The sequence below is a fragment of the Myxocyprinus asiaticus genome, chromosome 32 (assembly GCF_019703515.2).
Source record: "Myxocyprinus asiaticus isolate MX2 ecotype Aquarium Trade chromosome 32, UBuf_Myxa_2, whole genome shotgun sequence".
Lineage (NCBI taxonomy): Eukaryota > Metazoa > Chordata > Actinopteri > Cypriniformes > Catostomidae > Myxocyprinus > Myxocyprinus asiaticus.
Window position 1 is genome coordinate 3465046 of NC_059375.1, and position 27724 is coordinate 3492769.

Sequence of the window (27724 nt, forward strand, 5' to 3'; positions counted from 1 at the left end):
TCTTTTTCTTCCACACTTTTTCCTTCCACTCAACTTTCTGTTAACATGCTTGGATACAGCACTCTGTGAACAGCCAGCTTCTTTGGCAATGAATGTTTGTGGCTTACCCTCCTAGTGAAGGGTGTCAATGATTGTCTTCTGGACAACTGTCAGATCAGCAGTCTTCCCCATGATTGTGTATCCTAGTGAACCAAACTGAGAGACCATTTTGAAGGCTCAGGAAACCTTTGCAGGTGTTTTGAGTTGATTAGCTGATTGGCATGTCACCATATTCTAATTTTTTGAGATAGTGAATTGATGGGTTTTTGTTAAATGTGAGCCAAAATCATCACAATTAAAAGAACCAAAGACTTAAACTACTTCAGTCTGTGTGCATTGAATTTATTTAATACACGAGTTTCACAATTTGAGTCGAATTACTGAAATAAATGAACTTTTCCACGACATTCTAATTTATTGAGATGCACCTGTATATACATATGATTAAACAAATATGTTCTAACTCTGCTAAAATGCGTCTGTTTAATATTTTCATTCGTTATTCTTGGAGTTCAGCGATTGGCTGCTGTCTCAGTTTGGACGCTAATGATTGGCTGCTACCAGCAGCTGGTTCCTCCTTAAGCTTCCGATAGATAGTGACAGGCACTTCCTGCTGCCAGCTGCCGTTTTTAGCTGAAAGAGAAAGCGTTTGTTTTCTTCTGCATGCTTTCACTCTCTGTGGAATAAAGATATAAAACACCTGAAAAGAATTATGTATTAAACAAGTATGCCCTTGAAACAATATGCAAAAATAACCTGAATATAACTGGATGTTTCTTTCAACTGTTCGTGATGACGCAGAAACATCAGCTTTTGTGGATAATTTTACCATGTTTTATTGCGTTATTGGCCGTGACTACTATTGCATGTGGTGAGTTTGTTCAGTAGCATATTTTTAACCATTTCAGTTGTTTTAACACGTATATAAAACATCATTATGTGGAGCCTTTGCCACTAACTTATCTTGCAGTACCATAGTGCATGACTGTCTGTACCATGGTATGTCATATCATGATATTACCATCTGATACAGATGGGACCGTCACAAAACTTTTTTTGTAAGATGCTGTCAATACAAAATGAATTTATGCTGTCTCTAAAACTTAGAATAAAGTGTCATTAAAACATCTATAATTTTTTTATTTGTACTATATATGGTATATTTATATATGTTTTGTGTATTTCATATTTATTTTGTATATTTCTTAAGATTCAATTTAATACATGTATAAAGCCTAATATGCTGCCCGTGGGTGTGTTATTGGCGCCCCCTCTCGTTCAATCGCTGTTGTGTGTTTGTGTAACAGCTCCAGTGTGCTCAATCGCGCTGCTGGTTCTCTGCAGTATGGCTCTTCTATGGAGGTTGAAGATCGAGAATCGGTCTATATGGAGTATTGTGAGTCAGTATGCGGCTGTGAGAGTTGTGTGCTGGCTTGGAAAGCGGCAGAGAGACCGACTGGAGTCTGACACACGAGACATTCACCGCGTTCAAGAGGAAACTCTGCTCATGCGCCTGCGCAAACATGCGGACACGGTTTACGGAAAGCAGTTCGACTTCAGCTCAATTAAAGGTCATTCATTTGAGTTTTCACGTAGATTGGGCTTTATATGCAGGGTTCGTATAGAGTTTTGAAAGTTAGTAAAATGCGTGATTTTAACAGTTGTGTTTCAAGGTGCTTACATTTTGTAAAAATTTGATTTTAGAAGGCTTGATGTTATAAAAGAACTTATTTTTATTTCAATTGCAATGATTTTATTTGAAATTGAAGGCTAATGTACTATATAAATGACATCCACAGAAACATTAAAATATTATAAAGTGTATTATATTCTGAAATTTCATAAAAGGGTGCGGTTCTAGGGTCAGTGGATATTCGGGGCTATTCATACCCAGCCCGTTTTTTAGTGCGAACGCGCTTTTAAATAGGAACAATGCATTCCTATGGAGCTATTCACAGTGGTCTGACAAATTGTCCACCGACAGTCCAATTGTTTTTTTCTTCTTCGGACTGTGATGAAACTTGTCTGACCAATGAGATAAGAGCTGCTGCTGCACAATCCAGTGCATTGGTGGCACTAGTCAACTGGTAAACACCGGCATTGGACCTGCATCAGATACACACCTCCGAAACAATTAAAAGTTATACTTAGCCTAGTATTTATACAATATTGGCTTGTATTATAAATTAGGTCTGGATATCGCTTAGCACCTCACAATACAATACGTCTTGCAATAGACATGTCAAGATTCAATATATTGCAGTACATCACAATATCATAATTTGAAATCGATTACAAATCAATTCCAGTGTCAATTCCAATTCATTTGGGTATACTCTTTATTAGGAACACCTGTACACCTACTTATTCATGTGATTTTCTAATCAGCCACTCATGTGGCAGCAGTGCAATGTATAAAATTATGTAGATATGGTTCATGAGCTTCAGTATATGTTCACATCAACCATCAGAATGGGGAAAAAAATATGATCTCAATGTTTTCGACCATGGCAGTGTTGTTGGTGCCAGATGGACTGAATTGAGAATTTCTGTAACTGCTGATCTTCTGAGATTTTCATGCACAACAGTCTGTATTCCTGAAAGGGATAGTTCACCCAAAAATGAAAATTATGACTGTTTCTTCTGCAGAACACAAATGAAGATTTTTTGAAGAATATTTCAGCTCTGTAGGTCCATATAATGCAAGTGGATGGGTGCCAACATTTTGACACTTGAAAAAGCACATAAAGGCAGCATAAATGTAATCCATAAAACTCCAGTGGTTAAATCAGTGTCTTCAGAAGTGATATGATAGGTGTGGGTGAGAAACAGATCAATATTTAAGTCCATTTTTGCTAGAAATTCTTCTCGCTGCCCATTATGGGGCGCATGCATGAAGAAGAATGTGAAAGTTAAAATGGAGATCGACTGAGCAGGGAGGAGAATTTATAGTAAAAATGTATTAAAGTATTGATGTGACACACCTAACATATCACTTCTGAAGATATGGATTTAATTACTGGAGTGATGATTACTTTTATGCTGACATTAGACTTAATTTTCACACCAGTGCGGTGTTCATGTTCAAACCGACTATCACCGGTATTACCGCTGGTTGGACGCTAAGTGGTACTATGGGGTAATTTTTGATAAGCAATAGACTACACAATAACACAGCTTGATTTCAAACTTTGAACTTATTTATTTTAACTAAAAATTCAAATGAAACTGAAAAAAATGAAGTGCAATTAAAATGTGTGTTGTCCAATTTTTGAAAGATGGCTTTTCAACAGTTTTGAAGGGCAGCATCTCTTTGGAAACTAACCTAATTCAGCCGTGCATTCTCTCCATCATGGGCTACTGGTCGGGTATTTCATCCAGGCAAATACATCACTTAATGTGGGTTGTTGCAGGTTTAATGTTTGTGTTTTATTACATTTCATCCCAGGACCCAGTTTAGCTGCTTCAGAAGGGTAATGACTTTGAATGTGTGTGAATACATTTGTTTTGTTCCCTCTTAGGGCTGGGCGATATGCAAGAAATATGTTAACGATATTTTTATAAAAAAAAAAAAAAAAAAATAAAAAATTAGTTTTTAAAAAAAATGAAAAACAAACCAAAGACATATCTAAATTCAAATTGCATTTCAAAATAATCAAAAAAGCAATAAAAAAAAAAAAAGTGGTAAAAAAAAACAAAAAACATATATAACCACCTTTCCATTTACCGTCAGCAAAGTACCCTCTATGACAACAGGTGGAAAATTACTTACACAAATGAAGACATAAACACAATTCTAAATGTAAAAATAATAATTATAATGATGGTAATAATCACTGAAATATAAATCATGGTTCGAGGTGAATGTGTTTTTGTATTATTTTATGATTTAATCACAGATGTATAGGATATATATAAAGTGGCCCTGCAGAGTTGTGTTCACAGTGAACTGCTCTGTGGAAATAAAGCGAACTGAACTCAAAGCACCTCCTGAGCTAAGATGTCTGAGATCATTTGCAGCACTCACAGACGATAATATTCTTGGCAAAAAAATGTCAAAAGACTGAAACAAAGAAAGAGTGAGAACCTTTTACATGCGCGTGTTCCACGAGACTGCACGCCTCCGAACAAACAGTATGTGACATGCGCATAGATGGATTTTCTGTCACATGTTCTTAAAAATATAATAAAGTGTGTTTCTTCAAGCGCGTGTCTGTGTGTCTAACAGCATTTCTTGTCATTCCAAATCCGAGACGTCTTACAGTTACCTACCATGCACATTATATTCGCTACCTGCAATTAAACGTCTTCTGTCAGTGCACGTACTTTGCTGCCTGTGTAATTTGATAAGTTGGTAAAGAACATCTGGATTTCAATGCGTTATTTAGGTTCATTTATCATGGGTTGCAAACTCTTCATTAGGCAGATATTCTTTATTTAAGGATATTCTATTCATTAGGATATTGTATTGATATTAGAAGTTCCATTCATAATGTTTACCCTTTTTACCCATATAAAATTTCACACCGGTGTTGTCCCTTGTACCACGTAAAACCGGTAACACCGTACACTGTGGCAACCCTAGCTGACGTGATTTTTGGAGCTTCAAAATTTTGGCACCCTTTCACTTGCATTGTATGGATCTACGGAGCTGAGATTTTCTTCTAAAAATCTTCATTTGTGTTCAGTAGATGAAAGAAAGTCACACACCGGGATGGTATAAGGGTGAATAAATGATGAGGGAATTTTCATATTTAAGTGCAATATTTCTTTAAAATGCATTAAAACATGGAAAGAACCTAATGAAACAAATGAGTAAAATAAATGCCTTAACAATATTTTACTGCAAGTGTAGACACAAATTGTAGAACCTCACATCTATTTTTAATACAAAGATAACATAACACAAAGCATTCCTGTAACTGTGCTCTTTTTCTCACCACGCACAAGAAACCCTGAATTCAATACAAGTATGCAATAATTAAAGAATAGACCATGAGCCTGTTTTATTTTATGTAATTTTTAATGTTATGCATCATGTTCTGTACTTGTTTTACTCTATTTACATTATTCCATGTTTATTTATATCACTGTACCTTGTGTTACATTATCCAGGCTTATCCAGGCATAAAAAAGGGTTTGGGAGTCAGTTTGGAATATTCTTGTTGCAAAATACACGTGCAAATATAAAGATGACGTACGTTATGCAACAGCGCTCTTTACTCATCCCACTGGTATAAAAAACACAGATTCTATATACCTTAAAATGCATAAAAACATAAGAACATAAAACAGTTACACCCAAATTAGTTACATAAATGCCTTAACAGCATTATGAATTAGGTCAGAGTTGGGGCCTGGGTAGCTCAGCGAGTATTGGCGCTGACTACCACCCCTGGAGTCACGAGTTCGAATCCAGTGTGTGCTGAGTGACTGCAGCCAGATCTCCTAAGCAACCAAATTGGCTCGGTTGCTAGGGAGAGTAGAGTCACATGGGGTAACCTCCTCGTGGTTGTGATTAGTGGTTCTCGCTTTCAGCGGGGCACGTGGTAAGTTGTGCGTGGATCGCGGAGAACAGCATGAGCCTCCACATGCTATGAGTCTCCACGGTGTCATGCACAACCAGCTTTGTGATAAGATGCATGGATTGATGGTCTCAGAAGTGGAGGCAACTGAGACTTGTCCTCTGCCACCCAGATTGACGTGAGTAACCGCGCCACCACAAGGACCTACTGAGTAGTGGGAATTGGGCATTCCAAATTGGGAGAAAATATAAATAAAAAAGAATAAGGTCAGAGCAGGAAAATGAAATAAATATGTTTGTAGAACAGTGCCACCTACTGTACAGGGGTTCATTTTATTTGTGATGATTTTGGTTTGACCTTTCATCTGCAGTTAGTCACACAAATTTTTCATGCATTTGGTGTGAATAGGCCTTTAGCCCAGACCACTGTAGATACATATGGGACCATCCTTTGATGAAATGTAATACATATTAGTTTGTATTATAAAAAATATGGTAACTTCAGTAACTATAGTTATATTTGTAGTAAAAACATAGTAACCATAAAATCTACCATGGTTTTACCAGAGTGTGATTTGCTGGGGAATTTCCCTGCCTCTGCTTTTGGTCAGACTGAATGCCTTTCCCATATCCGAGAATAGATGGTGGGGTATTTAAAAAAAATTACGTATTCTTCCGGGTGGAATGAATCAGGGGGTTTATGCATATGTCACAGTAATAATTCGACAACAGTGGCTTGAATGACAAAATCAGTCCAGTTCCATAGTTTGTCACTGTGATTGTGAAAGGTTGACAGCCAAGGACACACAAGGATGTATCTAATATGTCTAAATGTCAAGGAAAATTTGATTCTCCATTTCATGACCCCAATCATATTTCAGAGTTCAAACTGAAACAAAGAAGCAAAGAAAAGCAAGACAAGCAGTCATAACATTACTACGTGTAACATATAAACATATAAAACAGCCAGCTGCAAACCAACATCACAAGTTGACCCAGGCCCAATATTTTAGCATAATATTAGGTTTAATGTTTATACAGTAAGTGGTAATCAGTGTGTTTTTTTATTTGCTATTACCATCCTCGATATTAGGCGCATTGTCGCTGCCACCTCTGTTTCACCAGACCAATACGATTTTAATTTTATCTTGTATTAGTTGAACTCCATGTGAAAAGCGTTTGTAAACGTCTCGTTCTGCATTTTTATTATAGTTTAGACTTGACGTGCTTTGTGGTAATTAAATTGCACCTTACAGAGGCTGCAAAGTACTTGATTTATCCCTTCTGTGCTTGTTTTGTACAACAAATGGACAAAGACGGACAAATCTCAAAGGTTGCGCTCTCCTCTGGCCAGTGTATATGCTGTTTTATGGTTTATTAACAGTAAATGCATTAATCGCGATTAAGAAAAATTCAACTTTTCAAATTAATCACATGCATTAAAGCAGCCTCAGCTTTATGTTCTTCACTGACAGTAGTGGAACCCGACGTGGTCTTCTGCTGTTGTAGCCCATCCGCCTCAAGGTTTGACATTTTGTGCATTCTGAGATGCTATTCTGCTCACTACAATTGTACAAAGGGGTTATCTGAGTTACTGTAGCCTTTCTGTCAGCTTGAACCAGTCTGGCCATTTTCTGCTGAGCTCTCTCATCAACAAGGCGTTTCCATCTGCAGAACTGCTGCTCACTGGATGTTTTTTGTTGTTGGCACCATTCTGAGTAAACTCTAGAGACTGTTGTGTGTGAAAATCCCAGGAGATCAGCAGTTACAGAAATACTCAAACCAGCCCATCTGGCACCAACAATCATGCCACGGTCCAAATCATTGAGATCACATTTTTCCCCATTCTGATGGTTCATTAACTGAAGCTCCTGACCCGTACCTGCGTGACTTTATGCATTGCACTGCTGCCACACGATTGGCTGATTTAATAATCGCATAAATAAGTACGTGTACAGATGTACCTAATAAAGTGGTTGGTGAGTGTAAAAGGCCTATTTATTAAGATATTATTCGATAGATTATTTGATTGATTAGACAGTTTAATTGATTGATTATATCTGAGATTGAGTTTCTTTGCATTTCTTTACATACTGTACCTGTATGCAGTGCGTGATGCTGAGAACCTCGAGAAAAAAGTACTGTTTGCATTAAGTGTTCGTAAGGTGTTTCTCACACTTTAAAGACAAATTTATTGTGTGACGAGTCTTTCCACCTGAACAAAATAATTATGTTGTAGAATATCACACAAACTGACATGGCTTGCACTTCATTAATTATATTAGCTTTTTAATTTAAACTAATATAAAAGCTTTTACATTTTAAATAAATATGAATTTTGTGAGCCCGTGTTCTTATTGATAACCTATATAATTTAATTGCTCATTATATTTAGTTATTTTTTTTTCAGAAGTCACATCAAACTTCCGCGAGCAGCAGCAGCGTTTTTTGTTATGTACATTTTAAAAGTCTTCATATACACAGAAAAACACATTTTGTCATGAAGTAAATATAGCAGAAGAGATTAAGTACTTTCTACATTGAATAAATTAAAGAATGAACTTGAAAATATTAAGTAAATCTTACATTTTTACTAAATTCAAACATGTAAAAATGAATGCTCTAGCTTATACACTGCCTGACCCAAAAAAAGTCGCCATTTGAATTTAAATAAGCTGATATTTAAGAGTCTATGATTGGATCATTATTGCAGTGATTAGTATGTTTCAGCTGGCAACAATTCTTTTATCCCTAACTGATGCAGTGTGTAGCTTCTCATTTCTCTAACAACCATGTCTGAAGACATATCCCGTGGTCATGGAAAAGATGTTACTGTGTTTCAGAAGGGGCAAATTATTGGCCTTCATAAAGCGAAGGAGATTGCTGAAATCACTGGAATTGGGTTAAGAACTGTCCAACGCATTATTAAAACCTGGAAGGATAGTGGTGAACTGTCAGCTTCGCGGAAGAAATGTGGTCGGAAAACATTCTCGAGTGATTGTCATTGGAGATCAATAAAACTCTTCAGTAAAAATTGACAGTAGAACTCATGGCTATGTTTAATAATACATTTTTTTTAAAATTGTATTTATTTATCACATGTTATACATTTGCACATATACAGTGAAATTTGTTTTTTTCACATATCCCAGCTAAGCTGGGGTCAGAGTGCAGGGTCAGCTGTGATATGGCACCCCTGGAGCAGATAGGGTCAAGGGCCTTGCTCAAGGGTCCAACAGTGGCATCTTGGCAGTGCTGGGGCTTGAACCCCCAACCTTCTGATCAGTAACCCAGAGCCTTAACCGCTGAGCCACCACTGCCCCATATTATTAGTGAAAGTAATAGCATTTCCACACACACAGTGCAACGAGAATTTACAGGATTGGGACTAAACAGCTGTGTGGCTACAAGAAAGACACTTTTTAGTGAGGCTAATCGGAAAAAACATTTTCAATTTGCTAGAGAGCGTAAAGATTGGACTGTAGAGCAATGGAAAAAGGTCATGTGGTCTGATGAGTCCAGATTTACCCTATTCCAAAGCGCTGGTTGTGTCAGGGTAAGAAGGGAAGTGCATAAAACGTTGCACCCATCATGCATAGTGCCCAGTGTACAAGCCTCTGGAGGCAGTGTTATGATCTGGGGTTGCTTCAATTGGTCAGGTCTAGGCTCAGCAATGTTATGCGGCAATAAAATGAAGTCAGCTGACTACCTGAATGTACTGAATGACCAGGTTATCCCATCAATGGATTTTTTTCTTCCATGACGGCAAAGGCATATTCCAGGACAACAATGCCAAGATTCATCAGGCTCAAATTGTGAAAGAGTGGTTCAGGGAGCATGAGGAATCATTTTCATACATGAATTGGCCACCACAGAGTCCTGACCTTAACCCCATTGAAAGTCTTTGGAATGGGCTGGAGAAGACTTTAAGGAGTTGTTCAACTCTCCCGTCATCAATACAAGATCTCGGCCAAAAACGAATGCAACTCTAGATGGAAATAAATGTTGTGACGTTGCATAAGGTTTTCGAAACAATGCCACGGCGAATGCGCGCTGTAATCAAAGCTAAACGTGGTCCAAATAAATATTATAGTATGCAACTTTTTTTTTGGCCAGGCAGTGCAAGTACATATTATTTATGATTGTTTATTTTTACACTGCATCATCATGTACCAATCCTAAAGTAGAAAACCTTGTCATATTTATTTTCTAATTTGAGGAAATTTCACAGGTAAATAAAATAAGCTAATTTTACTAAACTTTTCTAAGCTGGTGTTCCCAGTATTCACCAGGCTTAAATAATTAATGATCTTTCATGGTTTCAGTGTTTGCAAGTTGATTTACAGTTTTTATTTTTTATTTTGTTGTTACATTAAGGAACTTGTTGCTTTGTGAAATCTGAAGTTCATGTTTTTACTCAAAATTACCCGTTCATGAAACGGAAAAAAATCTGTTCGTGTCTTGTGCACCAAGTATTCAGGTCTTCCTGTATCTTGTTTCTATTGCCATTAAAGCAAGGTGATGTTGTCTAATACAGTTTTTCCCAATCCTATCCTGGAGTACCGGTAACACTACATATTTTCGATGTCTCCTTTATTTGACACATTCAATTCAGATCAAGGAGCTTTCTTCTAATGAGCTAATCAGTACAATCCGGTGTGTTGGGAAAAGGAGACATCCAAAATGTGTAGTGGTAGTGGTACTCCAGGAACAGATTGAGAAACACTGGTCTAATAGATTACATAGCATGCATTAAGCTACCCTGTGGAAGGTTTTTGTGTGTCATCTGATACATGACTAAGTACGTTAATTAAGCATTGAAATGCTAGTACACTTTTAAAAGCATGGCTTAATTCATTGCTACATTGCTTAAGTAAAATTTACAAAAAAAGAGTGAAATTTGCTTGAAACAGAGTATTGCAAAGTAAACTTTACTTGAGAATTACTAATTAAGCCCACCATAAATTGTGTGTAGCCTTTACTTGAAAATGTGGTGTTAAATTTACCAGCAACTTCTCACACTCCAAATTTATTTCAGTGTATTCATAATGATCCCTTGATCTTCAGCAGAGAAGTAAATCACGCTGAATTTCTCGCAAGATGTAAAACGCACTGACTGTCTCCAAGCTTCACGCATCGGCTGTTCATGGCAAACGTCACTCATTCATGTGCATGCGCTTCAGCGTTAAGCAAGGTCAAACTCTGAGTTGACAGAAGAGGTTTATAGCAAGTGAGATCTTGAGATTGCTGAACCCAATATAAACCGGTTTGGCTTTATCTGGATTTGTCAACCTGAAACTTACTCTGAAACTCTGGATTTGTTCAGCTAGCTTTTTGAAACAGGCCTCTGAGCATCAGACTGTTTAAAACTTTTTTAAAAAGGACTGGAAGGACTACAGACTGATAGGACTATAGACTAATTTAAGTATTTGTTACAATACTCAACCGCTGCAACAACATGTAAATAGAAACCTTCGACACAACTGGAACAGACTTAAATGGAATGATGTAATTGTCTGTTTTCACGATTAGTTAATCGTGGAAGCCCTGTGTTGTTTTTTAAGGGTTTCGTTTGTTGCTTTTATTACAGTGCGCATGGGGTGTATTCATTTTGTCTGTGCAGGAACATTAGGTCTGTATACTGTAGAACTTGTAGACTGATTAAAAGTTGGAAACTCTTGCTCAATTCTAAAGCCAAATTATCTCACTTCACTGTTTTCAAGTGTTGACTTCTTGTAAAAACAACCAACATGGCAGCAGCTTCAACAAAAAATATTACATTGTATTAAAAATACAGGATACCTAAAAAATATCTACCAAGGTTGTGAACAGTTTCAAGTAGAATCTAAAAAATGTTATGGTAATTCCAACATGATGTGAATTCAGCATTAGAACTATTAGTATTAGTGGTTTCAAAAATGTCCAGGGAAAAACCTGCGGTAATATTAATTTTACCACTATAGGCTTCTTCGAAATGAAAATAACCAACAAGCCCCTCTCATTAAGGTGATGTGTTATGAAATGTAAGAAATACATTTGTGTTGTTATTTCAGACACAGAAATGTTTCGTCAGCGTCATCCGCTCACAGATTATGATCATTATGGAGAGTTTGTCAAGCGTGTGGCGAGAGGAGAGCAGAAGGTTTTAATATCAGATAAACCTGTAATTCTGGCGATGACATCAGGAACATCTGGATCCAGCCGAATGCTCCTCAGCACCAGAGAGACCAACACTGAGTTCTTCCTGCAGGTCACAACACTCATCATATTAAAGATAAAGATTATACAGTAAATCTATACAATTTTCTTAACAACAACAACAACAAAAAATAAAAGATAAGAAATGTAAAACACTAACAACTAAAGTGAATAGTTTTGCATGCTAGAGGTGAATTGTGGCATCACAACATTGTCATGCACAGGATAAAAAGATGGATAAATATTCTTTTGAAATCTGGTATAGAAAAAAGTATAACGTTTGAATGAGAAGAAATGGGGACCTCTGGGATGCTGGTGAGATAGCCTCCGGTTAGAGATTATAGCTCAGAGTTATTTTATTTATTTATTTTATATATTTTTCAAGAAAGCTTCTCTACTAATTTTTATGCACAAATGCACACAGCTCTGCTGTCGTTACATGCACAAAGTAATTCACTTCAATAGGGCTGTCACAATACAAAAATTTCAGTAGTTTTTACCAAATACCAGTACAATTCCCAGATTGTTATACCAATTTTGATACCACAGCAAAAAATAGGTAATATGCTATTGAACACTTTTTTTTCAATTGAACACTAAATATTGTCTATTTAAAAAGTTAAATATCAATGTAAATAATACAGTTGTGGCCAAAAATATTGGCACACTTGGTAAATATGAGCAAAGAAGGCTGTGAAAAATATGTCTTAATTGTTTAACCTTTTGATCTTTCATTCAGTATATTAACACAAATCTGTCCTCTAATGGATATCAAACAATTGCAAACACAACATAAGTTTTATCCAAAAAATTATATTTTTGTCAAATGTATGTGTGGCACAGTTATTGGTACCCTTTTATTCAATACTTTGTGCAACATCCCTTTGCCAAGATAACAGCTCTGAGTCTTCTCCTATAATGTCTAATGAGGTTGGAGAACACATGGCAAGTGATCTGAGACCATTCCTCCATACAGAATCTCTCCAGATCCTTCAAATTCAGAGGGCCACGCTGGTGGGCTCTCCTCTTCAGTTCACCCCACAGTTTTCTATGGGGTTCAGGTCAGGGGACTGGGATGGCCATGGTAGAACCTTGATTTTGTGGTCAGTGAACCATTTTTGTGTTGATTTTGATGTTTGTTTTGAATCATTGTCCTGCTGGAAGATCCAACCAAGGCACTTTTTAAGCTTCCTGGCAGAGGCAGTCAGGTTTTGATTTTTTTTTTTTATCTGTTGGTATTTGATAGAGTCCATGATGCCATGTATCTGAACAAGATGTCCAGGACCTCTGGCATAAAAACAGCCCTAAAACATTAAAGATCCACCACCATATTTAACCGTGTGCGCCAAACCCATCTATGGTGCTGCCAAAAATGGTCTTAACTGACCATAGATCCCGGTCCCATTTGAAGTTACAGTATTGTCTGGCAAACTGAAGATGCTTGAGTTAGTTCTTGGATGAGAGCAGAGGCTTTTTTCAACAAACCCTCCCAAACAACTTGTGGTGATCTAGTGTGATTGATTGTAGTTTTGGAGATTTTCTGATCCCAAGAACCAACTCATTTCTGCAGTTCTCCAGCTGTGATCCTTGGAGAATTTTTGGCCACTCAAACCATCATTCTCACCATGCATGGAGACAATATAAACACACGTCCCCATCCAGGCCAATTCTTAACATCTCTAGTTGATTGGAACTTCTAATTATTGCCCTGATGGTGGAAATGGGTATTTTCAATGCTTTAGCTATTTTCTTATAGCCACTTCTCATTTTGTGAAGCTCAACAACCTTTTGCCGCACATCATAACTTACCCATTGTGACAGATGACTAAGCGAAATTTGGCCTGTGTGTTACCTCATACTTATACCCCTGTGAAACAGGAAGTCATGGCTGAACAATTTAATGTTCCTTTCACCCAGGTGTCTTAAAAATGTAAAATATGAATGGGTATATACTTCAGATATATTTTACTCATAAGAATATCTAAGGGTGCCAATAATTGTGGCAAACGTGTTTTGGAGAAAACAAAAAATGCATTTATTTATGAGATCCCCCCCCCCCCCCCCCCTTCAATTAGTTTATTTCAATTAAAGGTTAGATTTTTGTGAGTATTTTGAATGAAAGATCAAAAGGATAAACAATAAATACATTTCTCACAGCCACCTTTTGCTCATATTTACCAAGGTTGGCAATATTTTTTGGCCACAACTGTAAATTAAAACAATTGAAAGTTTTCCTCAAGTGTTTCTTAAAGGATTAGATCATTGTTTACTCAGCCCAGTGCTGTTATAACCCTATATGACTTTCTTTCTTTTTCTTAACACAAAGGGAGAAATTGTGAAAAACATTTGTGCTCAGTGATGTCATACAATGGCAGTTTATGGTGACCACCTCTTCAAGCCTCAAAAGAACAAAAATGTATAATTTAGAAGTCTAATAAATTATTCCATGAGATTGTTATGAAAGCATACGATAAGGTTTGGTGATAAAACAAACTGAAATCTAATGTATTATTTAGTGAAAATGTTCACTGACCGTTGGTCTCCTGTACGCGTTCATGATTCTGCACGAGAGCAACAGTAGTTAAGCAGCATGCACGAGATGGGGCGTTCAAGCGAAAACTTGTTTTGTTTTGCTTCAACAGGACCACCAGCATTATTAACAACAGAAAACATAACATAGCTGCACACAAACCAAAGAACAGAACTTGCAAACACGTGCGAGTAAGGTGGAGTTTCTGGGGCCCCCCTCGGGTAAGATAGTGCCCCCCTAGGGATTTGGTGCCCTAGGGAGCGGCGGTACTGGTAGCTACCTTCAGCCTCTTCCATCACACTTTTTAGTTGAGGATTCCGGTTCAAACAAATAAGGCTGGGAATTAAAATGCATCTATTCTTCCACTACAAACTCTTCAAACATGTTTGTAGGTTCTGTTCTCTGGTTTGTGTGCAGCTATGTTATGTTTTCTGTTGTTAATATCACTGGTGATCCTATTGAAGCAAAACAAAATGGGTTTTCGCTTGAACACCCCATCTCTGCATGCTGCATAACTACTGTTGCTCTAATGCAAAGAGCTCTAAAGCTCGCGTGCAGACTCATGAATGCACACAGGAGATCAACAGTCGGTCAAGAGTTTCACTTATAATACATTAGATTTCGATACATTTGTGTTCTTTTGAAGCTTGAAGAGGTGGTCAGCATAAACTGCCATTTTGTGACATCACTGAGAACAATTTTTTTTCTTTGAGTTAAGAAAAAGAAAGAAAGTCATATAAGGTTATAACAACACAGGGGTGAGAAAACAATGACTGAATTTTCATTTTTGGGTGAACTATCCATTTACTTAATTAAACATTTCTTCAAGTAAGTAATGTTTACTTTTTTTTTTTTAAGTAGGACCCTTTGAAATAAATGTAATTTAATTTTTAATTTTTATTTTTCAGTTTTCTTTTTTCTGAATGCCATGTTTTAAGTTTAACTCAATTTTATTATCAAAATGGTGTCCAAAAGGAATATATAAAACTAATCAAATGAAAGTAGCATAAATGAAAACATTAATGAAAACTTTGATTCAGTTCAACAGCACTCTTGCCTGTGAGATATTGCTTGAAAATAATAATAATAACAATAATAATAATTATTATTACTACAGTGAATATACATTGTACCATACAGTAATTTCTGTCCATCATAACATTATTGTTCTAACAAACTCTAGAATATTCTCAAACTCCTCACATGCCCACAAAATTTAATTTCATCACACTCGTGTTAAAAACATTCAGTCATTGAACTGGAAAATTAGTGCATAGCAAAGAGGGTCGCAAATATCAGAAATATCCACAGATAGAGAGTCGCTAACGTTAATGAATGAATAGAATACAACAGGCATATTGTTTTACTGGCAGACAAGCTGTTTATTTATATACAGCATAGTTACATGTGTGATAAACAGATGTGGCTTATTTTTCGCATTATTTTTGTTATTTTGTTAAAAACCCACTGTGTTACAGTGGTCCCCTTTAAGAACTATTCACACCAAGCCCGTTTTTTTGGTGCGAATGTTCGTTCTGAACAAGCTTTTGAAAAGAAACAATGGATTCCTATGGCACTATTCTTACCAGGTCCAACAAATTGTCCGCAGACAATCCGAAGGGTTTTTTTACGAGAGCAGTCTGATTTAAAATTAAAGAAATAAAATTCAGTCACACTTTATATTAGGTGGCCTTAACTACCATGTACTAACATTAAATACATACAAGACTATGTATTTACTGTGTAACTACATGTTGCTCTGCAAAATTCCCAAATTCCCATATTTGCTGCTACTGAGAGTGAGGTACTGGTAGGTTTAGGAGTAAGGTTAGGGTTAGGATTAGGGGTTAAGGTTAAGAGTTGGGTTAGGGTAGGGGTGAAGTTAACAATGTAACTACAAATGTAATTAAATGCAAGTACTTTAAATGTAATTACAATGCAACAACATGTATGTACAAATGGTTAAGTACATAGTAGTTAAGGCCACCTAATAATAAAGTGGGTCCAAAAATTCCCCTTCAGACTGTGATGAAATTTGACTGACCAATGAGAGAATTGTTATTTTATTTTATAATTTTTTTTTCTCAGAGTTGCTGCTGCAGCATAATTATGTAAATCATGTAAAGGTTTTGAGTTGTCAAAACCTTTATCATTGATGTAATTGGATTTTTTCGATTTGTGGGAGAGGTACTTGTCGTTGGTTAAGGAACTACTTTTAGCATTAAAACGCTTCATAAAATACTCATAGATGAGTCCTAAAACTAGGAGTGACAATCCCCTAATTTTTAAGTGTTGCTCTTAAATTTCCATGTTATGAGCTACTTTTAGCCTTAAGATTTTTGTGAATACAGGCCCTGGGCTTTGGTTCCAAAGTTTATGGGTTCGACCCCCACCTAGACCAGAATTACAATTGAATTTCTATTGTCCTGGAGATCTTTGTGTTGTGCTTACTGAATAGTTGCATGGCTTATCCCTGATTATTTCTGCTTGAATGTATTCTTATTGTTCTTCTTCCTTTTTCTCCCCAATGGGAGTTTAAGGCAGTACTATGAAGCATGCATAGTTAAATGATAATATTTGGCACAGTGATAGTTGTTGTTATGAATAGCCCCCAGATCAGGTTTGAGGTGTCTAAGCCAAACTCCACAGCACCACCACCAGTTCAGAAATTCACCTTACTATTGCAAATAACTTTTGAACTAAAAATAGTCTAAAAAAAACATTTTTGCTTTCTCTGATAACTCTCCTGTGGTGATTGTAATTTTTCTTATTACAATGGCCATCATGTTGGATTTTTTTCTTTGCCTCCTACAAAAATGGCTTCAGACGAAGCCACACAGAAACTTCTGAACAGAACCTTGATTTTCTTTTTTGTTAGAAAGTGATATCAATACAAAGTTGATCATGGTGAGCACTGTGCTGAATCTCAGCTTGGTAAGTAACTTTGGCCACTGTCAATCGTGTGGCAGTGTTGTCAAGTGGATTGTGGGATTGAATGGAAATCCAAAGACTATTGATTCGAGCCCTGCTTGGGACAACTCAAAAGTCATTGTGGATTTGCAATGTACATCATATTCACTCTGTTTATTTATTTCTTTATTTTTGTTGAATGCTTAGTGTAGGACACTTTTTGCCATTTTTGGGCTTAGCCCCACTTGTTGCTGCTTGCAGCTATATTTTTATATGAGTTTCCTAAATTATGCAGATTTACTAGCTTTCAGGGCCTGCCTGTAGTTAGCGACACTATCCTGACATGCACTGCAGCTAAATTTGTATTCTACCACTTGTGCTCTAATTTCATTTTCTAGTTGATATCTCTCAAGCTTTTTATGTAGCAGAAGTCATTGACTGTGTCCACCAACAGAGAAAAGTTTTGAGTGAGTTTAAATTGTCATCGTTGTTGTTTTTTTCAAGAGAGAAAAATGCACTTTCAGGAGGTGGCAGTGGTCATGTGATCTATTATTTCTCTGTCTGTATTTTTTTTTTTTTTTGCAGGGTGTGACAGTTTGTCTAGATGTTATGAGACGAACGTTCCCAGTGACTGACAGTCTGCAGAAAACACTGAAGCTCTTTTACTCTCCCACATTTCGTCAGAGTGAGGCAGGAATTCCTATTGGCCCCAACTCCTCAACGCCTGCCTCTTCCAAACACATGCTGCATATGTACAGCACACCAGCACCTGTCTACCAGGTACACTTACTATAGCTCATCTAGAGAAGGGTTCTAGCAATGTGGAAGTCATGGGTTTGATTCCCAGGGAACACACACAGTTTATTATGTTATAAAAAAAAATATTGCTGGAATGTACTGGAAGTCGCTTTGGAGAATAGTATCTGGTTAATGTGATAATCAAAAATATGAATTTAATTTGTTGAATGAAACATGTTTAACCTTGCATTGCATTTAATATGAATCATTGACATGTGATTGTTGGTAGGTACTGAATGAAAGAGATGCTCTGTATCTGCATCTCCTGTTTGGACTGAAGGACCGTAATCTTGGCATGCTGGAGTCCAACTTCTGCTCTACTGTTTTCTACGCCTTCCGAGCCCTCCAGGTACAGTGGGGTCCAAATGTTAGAGATCATATTGAAAATTGTAAAAAAAAAAACATGGCAGTAGCATGGTACTTTTTTGGTTGTGTATGGAGCCTTTTACAGAGGATATATTTTTGCGTTAAACGACAAAAGCTTCTATGACAAGGGGTGCATCTCAGTCATCCCCCTAGTTTAATTTCCTTGATATTTAGACATATATGAGGTAACTGTACTATAAAAACATACTGTAAATTTCAGAACTCAGAACTTCCTACCCAGTCTAGAAAGAGTATTTCTATTTGCCACCCTGCAGAAATGTCTCGTTTTGAAATCGGTCTGTCTTGACATAACGAAACATTGCTCATTTGTATTTACACATCCCACAACATGCGCCATCGCACCCGTGGCCCCACCCACTGGCATGCAGTTCAAGTCAAGAGAGCAGGCCTTGAGGGGCTAACTATTCCTAACATACAGTTGTGCTCAAAAGTTTGCATACCCTGGCAGAAATTGTGAAATTTTGACATTGATTTTGAAAATATGACTGATCATGCAAAAAAACTGTCTTTTATTTAAGGATAGTGATCATATGAAGCCATTTATTATCACATAGTTGTTTGGCTCCTTTTTAAATCATAATGATAACAGAAATCACCCAAATGGCCGTGATCAAAAGTTTACATACCCTTGAATGTTTGGCCTTGTTACAGACACACAAGGTGACACACACAGGTTTAAATGGCAATTAAAGGTTAATCTCCCACACCTGTGGCTTTTTAAATTGCAGTTAGTGTCTGTGTATAAATAGTCAATGAGTTTGTTAGCTCTCACGTGGATGCACTGAGCAGGCTAGATACTGAGCCATGGGGAGCAGAAAAGAACTGTCAAAAGACCTGCGTAACAAGGTAATGGAACTTTATAAAGATGGAAAAGGATATAAAAAGATATCCAAAGCAAACAAAATTATGCCTCACAAAGCTGTATATTGAAAATGACATTTCTTTTTGATGGCTGTGACTGTGTCACGTCATGCTGTATTGTGATTGTCAGTGTGTGGACTAGGGTTTGCACGTAATTTGTATTAGTCGACTAGTCATGCCTGTTAGTCGAGTCAAATTCGACTAGTCGTGACGTCATTCTCATTGACAGTGTCAACTACGTTAGTTGTAGTCAACTAAATTAGTTAATACTTTTAACCTAAAAAAGTGACATGAGGTACTGAATAAAGCAACAAAATGCAACACAACGGCAAAAGACACTAGAGCGCATCCTGTGTGAACGGCCCCACAGACTGCATCAGCTTTGTTTTCATGTGCATTTAGGAGCGTTGGAAGGATCTGGTTGTGGACGTGGAGTTGGGAAGAATCAGTTCCAGTCTGAACCTGACGACTAAGATTCGTTCAGCTCTGGAGAAGCTGATGAAACCAGATCCAGAGAGAGCAGCAGAACTCAAGGCTCAATTTAAGGAGGGCTTTGAGGGGATCGCGCTCAGACTGTGGCCACGCTTACACCTGGTTCTTACCGTGGACTCAGGCTCAAACCAGATTTACGGAGAGATGTTACGGCAGCACTACTGTAAAGAGGTCCCATTCTACTCACCCTTCTATGCTGCAACTGAGGGTGTGTTTATTTGTGTATGTATGTGTGTGCATTTCTGAAGTGGATAATGACAATTTAAATTGAACCATTTAGAAGATTATTTTATCCAAAGTGACTTAAATGAGGAAAAACACAAGTAATCATAAAGGAGTAGGACTGTAACTAAGGATTATTTTGATATTAGATTAATCTTAAATTATTTCTTTGATTAATCAGATTAAGAAGCTAAATTTTATTTCCTGTATTTTATGAAAATGTATTTATTATGGGGGCCTGAGTAGCTCAGTGAGTAAAGACGCTGACTACCACCCCTGGAGTTCACGAGTTCGAATCCCAGGGCATGCTGAGTGACTCCAGACAGGTCTCCTAAGCAACCAAATTGGCCTGGTTGCTAGGGAGGGTAGAGTTACATGGGGTAACCTCCTCGTGGTCGCTATAATGTGGTTCGATCTCGGTGGGGCGTGTGGTGAGTTGTGCGTGGATTCCGCGGTGGATGGTGTGAAGCCTCCACACACGCTATGTCTCTGCGGTAACGCGCTCAACAAGCCACGTGATAAGATGCGTGGGTTGACGGTCTCAGACACGGAGGCAACTGAGATTTGTCCTCTGCCACCCGTATTGAGGCAAGTCACTACGCCACCACGAGGACTTAGAGTACATTGGGAATTGGGCATTCCAAATTGGGGAGAAAAGAAAAAGTAAAAAAAAGAAAATAAATTTATTAAAAAAACATAAATTATTAAGGAACTAACCATATATTTATCATTATATACAGTCGTTTAATATTGTAAAATCATCTGTAAATGTCCATTTTCGCTTGCACGGTGCAGATTCAATGCATTGGTTCTCTTGCACTGACAACATGCGATTACACGATGAGGGGAAACCATATAAAATGCTTTAAAATCTGCAGACTTTGACTTCTGAGACATCAGTTTGATATCCATTAAAGCTGCACAATTTATTATAATGAAACAAACCGCATAGCACAGTTTAATATAAATTATTGTGCTCCCTTTCTCTGTTGTCTGTTCTCGGTTTGATTGACATGGATGCATGTGCGCTTGCTTGCTCAGTGAAATTTGTCGATTATTGTCATTATCGATTTTATCGATTAGTTGTTGCAGCACTATTAAGGGGCCAATGGCATAAGAAGTACCACAGTACTGCTATACTGAATCTGGAGCAAAAGTGTAAATGTGGTAAAAATTTGAGTATGAGAAAAGATCATTTTCTTCCTTCAATAGGAAGTGTCAGTATTTATGGTTATGGAGTGCTTGTGTAAGAGGTGATGTCAGATTTAGATCGGGGCGAGGTTGAAAGGTTGTTACACCACAGTGGTTCAGAGAGAGTGAAGGTTATAGTGTGAGTCTTTGTACCTGGTTGTGATGATACCAGCAGGCGCCGCTCGCTCACTGATTGCAGAGAATGGGAGATAACATAGACCTCTGGGAAAGTGTTGAAGTAGAAGGGTGCTGATTCAGTGGCAGTCCTGAGCGCCAGCATCAGAGCCTTGAATTTGATGCAGGGAGCTACAGATAGCCAGTGGAATGAGACCAAGAAGGTTGTGACGTAAGCCCCCTCTTGGTTAAGTAAAGACCATGTTCTAGATCAATGTTTTTTCAGTCCTTTTATGAAGTACCACTAACACTTACACATTTTGGATGTCTCCCTTATTTGACACTCAATTCAAAGGCAAAATTCTGTTTTTATACAAACTTTGTTTTTCAAAATCCCCAAACTGAAACCAAAATTTCTAACACTAACTTCACGAATCCATGCATACATCCATCCATTCATCCACCCATAACATTTTAAAACTACTTAAAACATTCAGACATGGCTTTGTCAATCCAACATCTAGTTTTTATGATATTATAAAGTGGGAAGTTTAGATGCTCATCAAACACTACCCCCAGGTACTTCGCTGGCCTGATTGATGTTAGTGTTGTCAAGCTCAGCCATACAGTGATGTTGTGGTTGACTGTCTTCACAAGGTTGGCCTAAAGGTGGAGTCGTCAGTCTGGAATGACAGGTAGATCTGCATATCATCTGCATAGCAGGCCATTGATAGTAAAAGCTCTGTGCCTTAATGAATGGGTCCAGTGATGTTTTGTATATTGGGAAGAGGAGGGATCCTAGCACTGAACCCTGAGGCACACCTGTGGTTAGCTGATGTCACTTCAGCACTAGGTGTGTTTGACTTCAACTGTGCCAACTTCAACTTTGGCGAGTGTAGTCGGGGATGGAGTTGAAAAGACACCTGTCAAGCCGGACACTTTGTGCTTCCTGTCGTGTGCTGAACCTACTTCAGTCACGGCAGTTCACGCAATGTTTGCTTTTTTTATTGCAGATGAATTGGATGTGATAGAAATTCAGATAGACAGATAGGTTGTGTGCTGCTTAATACAGTGCCTGTTTTTACAAGAAAAAAGTTTGATAGAATAAACAAGAAATGCACGTCGTTGTCGTCGAAACATCTGGCCAATTATGAATGTGTCGTCATTAGGGGTGTAACGGTACATGTATTCGTCACGGTTCGGTGTAATGCAACGCTGTTTGCTAACCGCCACAACTGGAAAAAGAGCAGAAGAAGAAGAGACCATCTATGCACCAAATCAAAACAAGAATGGCTTCTCCTAAGTTTTATTTTTCATTATTCTATTTATTTTGTACTTTTATAACACAAGATGCTTTTCAGTTTTGTAGCTGATTGTGACCAAATACCTTTTGTTTTTTATCAACCCTACAAAAAAATATGGCCGATGCAAGAGTGCATTCTGTTTACTGCTTAGTGCTTATTACACTAAAGGAGGCTGTAATGTACCAACTACCTCAGGGGGGACTAAATGCCGCTAGGTGGAACAAACTGTAATTTGCACTACTGTCTGTTCAAAATAAATGAAAAGAAACCTAGCATTTGGGATTTGTTGCTTTTTCCTTTTGTAATGAACTCGTATGGAACCGTGACCCCAAAACCGAGGTACGTACCAAACCGTGACTTCTGTGTACCGTTACACCCCTAGTCCTCATCAGAGCTTGTGCAGCTGCTTTGGGGCAAGTGTAGCTTGCTGATATCACCTCTCTCACAACACTTTGATGGTATACATGAGGATGAAATTCAGATTAAATTTCTAACCGGCACGCATTGTATCAAGCCAGGTGTCAATTTGTCTGCACAGCACTGCATGAAGTTGAACACACCTAATGCTTCCCTCCAGGAAACCTTGAAGGATTTGCCTGTGAGGTAAGACTCCAGTGAAGCAAAGAGCAGTTCCTGTGATGCCCAGGTCTGAGACGGTGGACAGGAGGATCTGGTGATTCACCATGTAGAAGGCAGCAGACAGGTCTATAAGGTTAAGGGCGGATAATTTGTTGTTAGCCCTTGCCTGCTGCAAGGGGAGTAAAAAGCTGCAGTGTTTCTTCATTTGTGGTGGTCTCAAACATGCAGGTGCAGGTTGTGAGGAAACTGGTTTACTATCAATGGGTGTGGTCCTCAATGGTGAGTGATTATGTGAAATGTTCTGGTTGTAAGAGAACTGTTTACTTTGGGAAATCTTTATCAGTGTGATCAAATTTTAAGAATGGCTCTACAGCACTCACCCTTTTCATTTCCCATCTGAACAAGTGCATGTGTATGTTGTAGGTTTGATCGGTGTAAATCTGTGGCCTCTGCAGGAGAGTAGACAGTATCTACTGTGTCCTCGCTCTATGTTCTGTGAGTTTATCCCGGAGGAGGATCTGGATTCAGAACAGCCCAACACTCTCCTGATGGAGCAGCTTCAGGAAGGACACCGCTATGAGCTGCTGGTCACCACTGCCTCTGGATTTTTCAGGTCATCACATGTTCCTGCTGACTCCACATTTACTGCATTTTCTTTAAAGCTTCAGATTGTAATTTCTGCACCAATAACGGCACCAAACAGAATCCCCCCCCAAAAAAAATTCATACAGGTTTCCCAAAAACTCCTCCCTTCCCTTAAACAGGTAGTCCCGCCTCAGACTCAAGCCATTGGTTGAATCAAAACTTGACACGTTAGGCAGCTCAAACAGTATTCAAAAAGTGTTTTAACATAAAAAAATACATACAGAAGCTTCAAATTCCATGTTTTTACTACTCTTCTATCTTCATCTGTCCATGATGAGCAAAGTTGTATCTTAAATTTCAAAGACTAGGTCACATATTTTGTTAAATACTCTCATTTAGAACAGCAGCAAAAGTGATATGAAACGGGAAATTAAATTGTCATATAACAGCTTGACCATAATGAATGAAAAGATTGTCAACTTAATTTTTTCATCTTTGGAGCTAGCAGTCAACTAATCTAAGTGCCATTGAGGTGTTCTTCTGTGTTTTTCCAGGTATCGCATTGGAGACGTTGTAAAAGTAGTTGGGTTTCATAACCAGTGTCCAAAAGTGGAGTTTCAGTATAGGTACGGCAAGGTTTTAGTTGGGTTATGACCTTATTACATTTAATCAACCAAATCCATAAAAAAACAAAAGATTTCATTGCTGTGTTTATGTTAACATGATATTTGTGTTCAGACGTGGTCAGATGTTGAGTGTGCGAGGTGAGAAGGTCTCTGAATCAATGTTTCTGCGGGCTCTTCAGAGGGCAGTGACGCAGTGGCCCGGGGCCCAGCTCATTGACTACAGCTGTGTTGAGAGTGGCATTCTGGGTAAAGATTTATTTTCTTCATCACAAGATCTGTAATCTAAAGAATATTCTGGGGTAAATACAATATCTCAATTGATAGCATCTGTGACATGTTGTCGATTAACACAGGAAAAAAAAAACTTGTCTCTCAGTTTGTAAAAACAAAAAGTATGTATAGTAATGCTGGTAATGGAAGGCAATGGAGCAAGGCATTGCACTGGACTAAAAATACACAGAAATTAAAAAATATAGCCACAAGACTTAAACATTAAACATGTTGACATGAGACTAGTGACTTCTGCCATGACCTTGTAAATCCGGTAAACTTAGTAACATTGGCACAATACACGGAAAGTTACCAGAAAGGTACGTGACTGACTGTCTATAAAGCACTATTTACATGTAGCAAACTCCACCCACAGAATTACATCAGTAACAAATAACCAGAAGTTTATCAACTTACATCAGTAGTAGGGCTAGCCAGGTATTTATACAGATTTCCATATTTAATTCTGATTCGCAAGCTCTCAGTTTGTTTAGATTCTGATTCATATGGGTTAATTTTTAAGTAATATTGGTATATTTCAGCTATAATGTCCATTTTGCTTGCATTTGAAAGAAATTCTCTCTAAAGTGTGTAATTTCTGTGACACTAGCGCAACTAAATGGAATTGCAAAAATAAATATTGTTTTAAAAAAAAAAATCTTGAAATTGCATATAGAATATTGCATATACACCCACTGAGCACTTTATTAGGAAGATATGTACACCTACTTATTCATGCAATTATCTAATCAGCCAATCGTGTGGCAGCAGTGCAGTGCATAAAATCATGCAGATACGGGTCAGGAGCTTTAGTTAATGTTCACATCAACCATCAGAATGGTGAAAAAATGTGATCTCAGTTATTTAGACCGTGGCATGATTGTTGGTGTCAGATGGGCTGGTTTGAGTATTTCTGTAACTGCTGATCTCCTGGGATTTTCATGCACAACAGTCTCTAGAATTTACTCCGAATGGTGCCAAAAACAAAAAACATCCAGTGAGCAGCAGTTCTGCAGATGGAAACGCCTTGTTGATGAGAGAGGTCAACAGAAAATGACCAGACTGGTTCAAGCTGACAGAAAGGCTACGGTAACTCAGATAACCCCTCTGTACAATTGTAGTGAGCAGAATTGCATCTCAGAATCACAACATGTTGAACCTTGAGGCGGATGGGCTACAACGGCAGAAGACCACGTCGGGTTCCACTTCTGTCAGCCAAGAACAGAAAGCTGAGGTTGCAGTGGGCACAGGCTCACCAAAACTGGACAGTTAAATACTGGAAAAACATTTCTGCTGATGTGCATTACTGGGGTAAAATTGCTTGTCGATTAGCGCCACCTAGTGTTGTCACAATACCAAAATTTCAGTAGTCGGTACTGATACCAATGAAATTTCACGGTTCTCGATACCAATTTCGATACCACAGCAAAAATATGCTAATGTGGTAACATGCTTTTGAACACACTCCTTTAGCCTATTTAAAGTTACATTTCAATGTAAGTAATAATTTAAAAGAAATGAATGTTTTCTTCAAATGTTTCTCAGTTAAGTATGCATTGTGTTTTTAAGTAGGACCCTACTAAAATGTTTTTTTATTTTTTTCCCCAAATCCTTTTTTTTCCTTTTTAACATTTTCTAGAATTCCATGTTTTAAAGTTTAATCATCCAAATGTTGTCTAATCAAAATTCTTAAAACTTTTAACAAGTAAAACAGAACAGTTATTTTTCAACACACCAATGCATTTTAACTATATTATTCAGTACAATAGTACTCTTGTTTGTGATATATTGTTTAATAATAATTCTTATTATCATTGTTACTTATTATTATTATTATTATTAATATTAATACAATGAATACTACATTTTACGAGACAGTTGTAATATATTTGTTTCAATTTCTGAACTGTTTTAATGTATTGTTTGTGTTTGCTGTAGGCGATGCATCTGGAGTCGCTCAACCACATTATCATGTGTTTGTTGAATTAAAAGGTGTGAGGAACCTTTCAGAGGAACAAAGATACAAGGTCACTATATTACAGCTCATTTGAGAACTTTTTAAATTACTTCACTCTTACTCTTAATAATATTTGTGATTTTTATTTCAAACCCATCAGTTAGATCACTGTCTGCAGGATGACTCGCCAATCTACAGATCGTTCCGGGTAAAGGGCAGCATCGGACCAATGAGAGTTCAGCTTGTCAGTGATGGAACATTCAAAGAACTGAAAGATCATATGATGGCCTTCTCAAAAACATCATCGAACACGTTCAAAATGCAACGCGTGATCCGCAAGAAAGAGTTTGCAGACTTCCTACTGCGGAAGACTGTTTCATGAACATTTCAACTTGTAATTAACGCTTCGGCAGAACTTGGGAGAAAAACAGGCTCGGAAATTATTTAAAATGTACACTATTTTCATCTTTACAGTGCTGGTCAATGACAATGGACTTTATGTAGTTTGATAAGCCTCTAAAAACTGTCTATTTGGCCTTGTAATTGGAGGCTTTTCTCAAATTAGAGTTGGTTCAGTGGAAATGTTACATTTTAAAATGTTGACCAACGTGCATTATTGCTGCATTCGCATCATGTTCACCTCTTTATTGTACTTGTACATGAACTAGAAATTAATTATTTCTGAGTCTGAGGAGTAGAATTGCAGAGTTGTTATCTTGTAATTACGGTAATTCCATTATTAAGTGAATCCATCACTCCTTGATATAAAGTGATGTATTTCCAATACAAAAACATTTTGAATCTTACTGTATTTTTCTCTTTACATGAGTATATCTAAATAAACATTTGTAAACAACTCTTGCCTAATTTGGACAAATGTGCTGTGTTATGCAGTGGTTATGCATGTTATAGTGTAGTATTGATAATTTTTTGATTCTACACAGATGGGGAAGGAGATATAATGAATGTATCTGCTGCAGGTGTAATTTACTAGATACAAGTGCTAGCTATTCATAATTCACAAATTCACAAATACGTAAACAGTAGTGTCTAAAGTATTGTCTAAAAATGTAGCTTGTGACACTGAAATAAGCACCCCAACAAACAAAAAAACAAAACAAAAACAAAAAACATCCA

The 27724-nt window shown here is 37.5% G+C and overlaps 1 protein-coding gene across 1 annotated transcript; it reads left to right on the forward strand.

Moving 5' to 3' along the window:
- The first annotated feature begins 635 nt into the window (after window positions 1-635).
- Window positions 636-27443, forward strand: ghdc (GH3 domain containing). The gene is made up of 11 exons (XM_051666961.1): window positions 636-910; window positions 1347-1610; window positions 11617-11813; window positions 17787-17981; window positions 18229-18348; window positions 19650-19947; window positions 23573-23762; window positions 24289-24360; window positions 24473-24606; window positions 26569-26657; window positions 26748-27443. Exons 1-11 carry the CDS (start codon window positions 832-834, stop codon window positions 26967-26969), a joined length of 1860 nt encoding a protein of 619 aa, XP_051522921.1. The 5' UTR covers window positions 636-831; the 3' UTR covers window positions 26970-27443.
- Window positions 27444-27724: the final 281 nt, after the last annotated feature.

Coding starts and splice junctions, on each gene's coding strand:
- ghdc (XM_051666961.1), top strand. CDS start 832: ATGACGCAGAAACATCAGCTTTTGTGGATAATTTTACCATGTTTTATT. Junction 19,948..23,572: donor CTTCTATGCTGCAACTGAGG/GTGTGTTTATTT, acceptor TGTATGTTGTAG/GTTTGATCGGTGTAAATCTG. Junction 23,763..24,288: donor ACTGCCTCTGGATTTTTCAG/GTCATCACATGT, acceptor GTGTTTTTCCAG/GTATCGCATTGGAGACGTTG.